Source organism: Monopterus albus, unplaced genomic scaffold (assembly GCF_001952655.1).
Source record: "Monopterus albus unplaced genomic scaffold, M_albus_1.0 scaffold70.1, whole genome shotgun sequence".
Taxonomy (NCBI): Eukaryota; Metazoa; Chordata; class Actinopteri; order Synbranchiformes; family Synbranchidae; genus Monopterus; species Monopterus albus.
In genome coordinates, this window is record NW_018127950.1 from 247285 (window position 1) to 255013 (window position 7729).

The following is a 7729-nucleotide window of genomic DNA, read 5'->3' on the forward strand; positions in this document are numbered from 1 at the left end:
TAAAGGGTAAGGCCAGTCACTTTCTAATTTTAACAATATTTTCTTCATACAGAGACTAAAGCCGACATTGTGTTGCCTCTACTCCCGGTTAATGTCCGTCAGTGTGTCAGTTCTGGATTAGCTTATTTGTCTGTACCATAGACCTCTGATATTGTTCAAAAACAATTAAAACACATCAGTGAAACACACTGTTGCAATGGGTGACATAGCTCTTCATTAGCAAACCCCAGACTTGAGCATGAGAAGCTAGTAGAATGTAAACAAAGCCAAGAGCTCACACAAGATCTCATACTAGAGACTCATACTATTGTTAGAAAATTATGACCGCTCTACCTATTGAACCACAGATGCCCAGTAATTTAGAATGGGGAAACACCTACCTACCAGTACTTTTACACTCACTAATGTGCATGTTATAGTTGGTTTGATTTGGTCAGAGCCAGGCTAGCTATGGTAAATGGTAAATGGTCTTATATTTGTATAGCGCCTTTCTATGCTTTACAGCCCACTCAAAGCGCTTTCCCCCCATTCAATATATGCTAAACTAGCTAGCTGCTGAAGGTAGCTTCATAGTTACCATACTGACATGTGAGCAGTGTAGATCATTTTTCTAGCTCTCAGCAAGAAAGCAAATGAGCACGTCCTGAAAAGTCACCTTATTCTTTGTTTCAACCAAAGCCAAAAATTGTCGAAAAATAATTACTAGTGGTCCAATCACAGTGTCATCAAATTTCATATTTTGTGTCATGAAAACAAAAACTAAATGTCTGCATATGTATTCATTGAAATCTGCAGACATATAGTAGTTTTACTTGACAAATAACTCATTATCAAAGTTAGTTTACCTCAGCTGCTTAAGTAATTTAATTATTGATTTTGTTATGTTATTTTATGTTCTATAAATATTGTAAAACTGTCAGTTTATCAAAGCAGTGACAAAACAATATGTTTCCGGTTTCCTCAAAGAACACAGATGATATTAAACAACAATATTTGGACATACACAGAGTTACCAATTTATATCTATAGGTATGCCTGTAACATCATTTCTAATCTGAGCCACCATCCCTGTAATAAATGTTTAGTTTTCAATGATGGAAAGTGCATTTGCTCAAGTATATGGTATAGTTTATACTCCATTTCTGATGGAAATATTCTACTTTGACTCCACATATTTATCTAAGTAGTTCACCCTCCACAGTGAAACTGTGGCACCATGCTGCTGAAATGTTTGTTGAGGCTATAGTTCTCAGCAGTGGTGCTGTATCAGACTGCCTGCATGAGGTGTTCCTAACATTCACACTTCCCTGAAACCTCTCCCTCCCAGCTGTTGAGTAGTGCTGCCATCCCTTACTTGATCTCTTTATTGATGGCCTCCAGCTGTTCCTGCAGCATGATGGCCAGGGTCTGAACGTCTGTCTGTCCACTGGGGGACAGCAGCTCAGAACCAAACCGATGGTCCCCGTCGTCCTCATCATCGGAGCAGCCCACATCCATGCCTGGCTCAAACCCAGTTCCCAGCAGAGCCCCGCTCTCCCAGTCTGGGTACTGCACATAGACATAAAAAAGATAAGTTATCATACAGTCACCATTAGACTCCATTAACAAACAGTTATACTAAACACTAAATCTACCTTTTAGCCATGTAAGTGGCACAGCTCTAGGGATGGTCTATCGATCTGTTGGTTAATCCAACACTCTGGTTCAAACTTAAATACCAGAATTGATTTGGAGAGACCTATTAGATTTTGGTGAAAATTTAGTTCAAGAATTCATGGTCCCTAGAGGGTGAATTGTAATGACTTTAGTGATTCTCTGATTTTCCATCTGGTACCACCATAACATTTACATTTGATGCTGTGAGTGAGACATCTTAACAACCATGAATCAAATGGATTGCCATTTAATTTGGTACACCTCAAGATGAAGTATAACTTTGGTGATCAATTAACCTTCCTAGCACCACAATGAAAGAATTTCAATACTTTGATTTATGAGCATATACCCTCAAAACTTGCCTCAGGTGCTCTTGGTTTTTAATGCTATTTAGCAAATGCTGACATGCTAACAAGCTCCACTAAGATGGTAAAAATGGTACACATTCTACCTGCTGTTTTCTATTAAAAACTATTAATATACTTTTAACATTTTCTCTTTAATAACATGACAATAGAAGATGTATAGAAATGTCATCTCAAACTCCAAGCTCCAAGTGACAGATGTAGCCTAGTTAAATAATCCATGAACCTGATGCCAATCCTTTTTAGATTTTTCCTCGATCTTTTACCTCTCAGAGCTGAGAAGTCAACTCCTGTCACACATAAGCAGCTTACACAGGAAATGCCAGAAAAGTGAAAAGACAGTAAAACATCCATTTATAACACTGCAGATGAATGGAACTCAATCTGCAGTGGATTGTAGGGTTCCCACCTTTGTAGAGTCCTCCCGGGCCGAGCTCCAACGGGCTCGGTGACTTCGCCTGACCACGCCCCCTGCAGAGGTGTTACCAAAGGGATCCAGATGAGTGGTGGAGCCTGATGGGAGGGACCCGCCCCCATGGGAATACCTCAACTCCAGAGCGCTACCTGGCAGAGAGCGGCTGGAAAAATAGAAGGAAAGATGTGATATGAGATAAGATACAATGGTAATTATCCCTGCAAGGGGAATAATAAGACTGTGGCGGCAACTACAGTAGGATTTTATGTCAAAGAAAAACACACAGCAAATTTTATGAGGGATTTATACCTAGCACAGCTGCCACTTCCAAAACTGAAATATGTACAGCAGATATATAACAAAATATATAAAATAAAAGAACATTAAAGAGAAAATATGCCAAAAACCAATAAGAAGTTTAAAAAAACTGAATCTAGTACATCAAATAAAAAGCAAAGAAAGATTAAAATATATGATGAAAAACAGTGATTTAATGTAATTTTCACATAAACAGGTCTACAGAGGGCGATAAAACAAAGTGTCAAGACATGCATATGAAAGCATGAGAACGCTGGCTGTTGTGTGTATTTGTGTAACCAGTTAATGAATGTGTTTACAAACCAACACTGTTTGACATATGAACCCTGTGAGTGCTGGCAGCGCTAAGCACCTCCAACAAGGAGCGATTTGTCTACAATATCTGACAAGATAAGATGCACAATGCTGGCATCTCAAGCTACTGATCTGAGTTTCACTCTCTCTGTGGTTCTGATGGCACCAACCTGGAATAAGAGCCCCCGGGTCTGGCTCTCAACTGATCCAGCTCCAGCTGAAGCCTTTCTAGTTCCGCTATTAGCTGGTCCTGGGAGTGGCAAAAAAGAGAGTTGAAGAAACAGGGAACATATGTCAACCACCTTCAACAAAAAATGAAGCCTTGAGGTGCAGTCACCTTGTTTGCCAAGAGATCATCTTGGAGTTTCTTCATGTTAGACAGTTCCTCTGATAGGGCGTTCTGGAGTGGGAAGAACAAGAAGCACTATTACTGTAAAATAAACACAGTGCATCCTTAATGTGATATGCTTAAAATGGAACAAAAGATGAGCACACTCATCTTTCATGGGGGAAATGATTTAACAGCTTTAACATCCAGAAATCCTGTTGAGGGCCTCACTACACTACCCACAGAAATGTTTACCCATCCAGTGAGTCTGCAACGCCTGTACACTATTATTCAACACTTTACTGTTGTACTGTAAATTAAAGGATAATTAATGCTCACCATGTTGGTGTTTACCAAGATGTTTTAAATGGTCTGGACTGGTTTTCATCCAGATTTCATGTTTCTGCTGTTCAAGGACAACAATCACAGCAGCTTACACTACATACTCTCCGTTTGTGATACTGGCTGCTCAGAAAATGCTTCTGGTTATAGAAAATAGAGAGAAATATAGGGAACACATACAAGGTGCTGACTGCACAGCAGAGAAAGTAGGTCAAAAGAACAATCGGTCAAGTGTTTACACTCCAAATGAAGGTTTTTAAAATCTGATTTGTCCTGATGCTATGTATCATTGGTGAGGCCCCCGGATTTTGCTATGTTCAGAATTTTTTTCAATAAGTAAAATAAAAACAGATTTTTTTTTTTTTTTTTTTTTTTTTTTTTTTTTTACCTTTTAAAAAAATAAAAATTCTGAGCCATAAGGAAAACTAAAGAGATTGCAATGTTCAAGAATCTACTTGTTTGTGGATGTAGCACTCACTGCTGCTTGGAAGTTGGAACAATGTTTGGAATTCACTCAAGTTTTAACTGGTCACTTTCTGGAGGGCACGAGCGAGTGAACATACCCAACAGCTGGAGTTTATTTGGCAAACGGGACAAATCTTTGAAGTCTCATTTAGGGGGATGAGATTTCCTGTTTTCTGTTGCAGTTTAACCAGGTACAGATTCAAATAAAGAGTTGTTCTGAATGCGCACTTTGGTCCGAACTGGTCACCTTTTCTTCCAGGGCGGCCATCCTCTCCTTCAGATGAAGCTGCAGCCTCTCATTGGACTCAGACAGCAGCTTGTCCACTGTGTCGGAGAGACGTTTGTTGTGTTCGTCATTCATCCTCTCCCTCTGCCTCGCCTGAGGGGGAGAGAGTGAGATTGGTGAGATTGAAAGAGAAAAAAAGCAAGGGGGGGAGAAAAGGAAGGGAGGGAGGAGAGTTAATAACAAGCATTCTGCTTCACTGAGAGCAACAGACAAAGATTTCAACCTGAATGTGCACAGTCAAATAGAGGGTTTAGAAATTACTGCACCTTTGTGCTGCGTAAAGCCTGGCAAATAGGAACGGCAGAAATGAGGGGGAGGATGGAAACAGACAAAGAGTAAGAGAGATGAAAAGTAAGCATGACTCACTCTTTGAAGCTCCTGGTTCTTCTCCTCCAGTTGTGCTTCCATCTGTCGCAGTCGCTCCTCAAAGTTACCATGACGCTCCTCTGCCTGATTGATTGGAGAAGGAAGCAGGGTTAGAGTGAGAACCATGTTACGACAGTAATACAATGAACACAAAGGAAACAGTTTGTTGACCAAGTCTATCAATTGGTTACATGTCTGCACAGACCACAGCATAACAGGAAAGTCTGTTTGCTTGTGTCTTACAGGGCATTAATCTTCTCCTTCCATGGCAGCCATCTTGCCTAAACATGTATGTAAGTGTAACCATTTAGGAGAATTGGCTAATGGGACAAAAATAAATCTAATTTATTTTTGGCATGAGTGAAAATTGCCTTTATAGGAATGTGAGAGGTTAATACAAGCGCAATACAATTAGCCAGTCATAAGAATAAATAAATAAACTGACATGTTGAGTTCTTAGACTGTTTCCTTACACAATACTGGCACTGCTTAATGAAAATATTTGGTATTTATCTGTCATTTGACATCTCATGTTTAATCTCACTCATACATGAATGCACACAAATGCACACACACGTCCATATTCAAGCCTGCACCAGCCTAAACGCCCATATGCTCTCACTAATATATTTCAAATGAGAGCATATTCCTGCCTACACAGATTTATGCACACATGCATGCACAAACTGCTGCTGACAGGTGAAAATATTTATATTTTTTGTTTCGTTTTATAAAACTGTATGGAGGATAGAATTATTTGTGACATTTAAAGCGGCTTAAGATAGCTTAAAAATGCACAGATAGTGGTCATCTACTGGGCCTCTATCTCAGGCAGCGTCTCGGCCCTCTGCAGAGTTTGCTGCAGCTTCTGTTTGGCATCATCCAAACGCTCCTGAAGCTGTCGGTTCTTCTCCTCACTCTGCAAGAAGAGAGGATGGGAGGGAGGGCAGGTGAAATTTGAAGCGTGAGTGAAGATTGCCATGGGCAGCAGATATGATTAAAGCTACCGGGGGGAAAAGAAAACGCATCGATATCACGGTGTGTGTGTGTGCCGACGTGAAACGGGCCAAGCTGCCAATCAACAGTGGAAACATGGACACACACGGGGATGAAAGAGATGTTTCCCACCTGTCTGTAGAGAGACTCTTTGCTGGCCAACTCATTCTCTAGTTTATCTTTTATGTCATGGAGAGACGTCGCCTCCCTCTGGGCGCTCAGGTACCTGCATACCAGAACAAAACGGCAGACAGATGGGGCAGTGAGTGGAGCAAATGTTTTTTTTTATAGAAGGGAATCTCAGAGAGCCACAGAGGAAAAGCACAAACCTGCGTTCTAATGTGGTGATTCTCTCTTCCATGTCTTCCCTTTGACAGAGTGCCTGGAATAAATAAAGAGAAAAATGTTATTATAAATGTACTGATGCAGAAATAGAGAAGAAAGAGCATCAAACAGAGAAAGTGGGAGAGGGATAAAGTCAAGTCTACAAGTAGGTGTTGATCAAACAGAATTCTGGGGCCAAACAGCTATTAGCTAAAGATTGATCATGACTGGTTGATAGTTGACAGATTCAGAAGCACCCACTTATGCATTTGTGCACAAGTCCAACAGGGACAGCGGGGCAGCAGAGGAGCACTGGTGGGAAGATAAGTTAGAAGAGGCAGTTATAAGTGCAGAATGCACAAAGGGAAAAATGTTTCCTGAGGAAAATGTCTCAAAATGCACCAAATGTCTTTCAATCAGCCAGCGACACACTGAATAACAGGGTGCATGCGTGCCAGATGACGCTGTCACCATGACTACAGGGTAGAGGTTCTTGTGTGTACAGTAGAAGCCGCTGCTGCCAAGCAGGCTTTGTTATGATGGCTTTGTTGCCATAGAGAACTGTTACATATTTCTGTGAGTATGAGCAAAACAGACTTTTTGTGTCACTGTGACAGACACACACAGTGGTGAGTGATTGTCTGCTTGCAGCTCGCAAAGCCTCACCTCTTTCACATCCCTCTGTAGTTTCTGGTTGGTCTCCTCCGATCGGGCCAGTTCCCTCCTGGTAGATGTCAGCTGCTCCTCGATCTCCCCAACCTGATGGGGATATGAGAGTGCGGAATACAAGGATGAACAAGCGCACATCGATTTCTGTGTGTTAGCAATTCCAGCTTGTGATATTTTGTTTGCTTTGGTAAATGCATTAGATCAGGGGTGCCCAAACTTTTCCCCTCGGAGGGCCAAAATGAAAATGCGTTACTGGGCTGAGGGCTGGGTGGGCGGTGGTGGCAGGGGGGTGGGGGGTTTCCTGGTGCACTTTCTGATTGAAATGTGTTTATTATAAAGGTATTTAACATTTCACTCTTTGTACAAAGAACAGGAAGCAAATACAAAGCAAATAAATCTTTATTTAGCCACAAATTATGTCCATATACATGTCCTTATGAACAGCAAACAGCAGCAGTTTGACACTATTAGTGAGACACATGAAGCTGGTCTTTGGCTTTGACCAGCCTCTCAATGTCAGGCTGAAGCTGACTAACTGAGAGGGTGAGAACGTCCTGCAGGTGTAGATCAGTCAGAGTGCTTCTGAGCCTGGTTTTGTTAAGGTTCATTACACTGAAAGTCTGTTCACAAATGTAGGTGCTGCCAAACAGAGATAACATCACCTGTGCATGCTTCCTAATGTTTGGGTACCGTTCTGGTGAGACATGTGTGTAGAAGTCCTTCAGTTTCAGTGACATGAATTTATTCCTCAGCTCTGAATCGCACTGAAACTCAATCAGCTCCATCTGAATGTGATCAGGGACACAGTCCACACTTGTGCTGAAGGGTTGGGAAAACATATCACCTGAATTCTTCTTGAAGTCCTGAAAGCGCATTTCAAACGCCAGGTCTAGGTTGCTGACAAG

The 7729-nt window shown here is 41.3% G+C and overlaps 1 protein-coding gene across 1 annotated transcript in view; it reads right to left on the reverse strand.

Annotated features, from left to right (window-relative positions):
- The window catches only part of ppfia3 (PTPRF interacting protein alpha 3), a 32518-nt gene that overhangs the window by 14297 nt on the left and 10492 nt on the right, over positions 1-7729 (reverse strand). The window contains 10 exon segments of the mRNA XM_020605436.1: positions 1355-1548; positions 2431-2599; positions 3219-3298; positions 3386-3448; positions 4431-4562; positions 4836-4930; positions 5631-5754; positions 5964-6057; positions 6161-6213; positions 6822-6914. Of these exon segments, the coding sequence (XP_020461092.1) occupies positions 1355-1548; positions 2431-2599; positions 3219-3298; positions 3386-3448; positions 4431-4562; positions 4836-4930; positions 5631-5754; positions 5964-6057; positions 6161-6213; positions 6822-6914 (1097 nt within the window).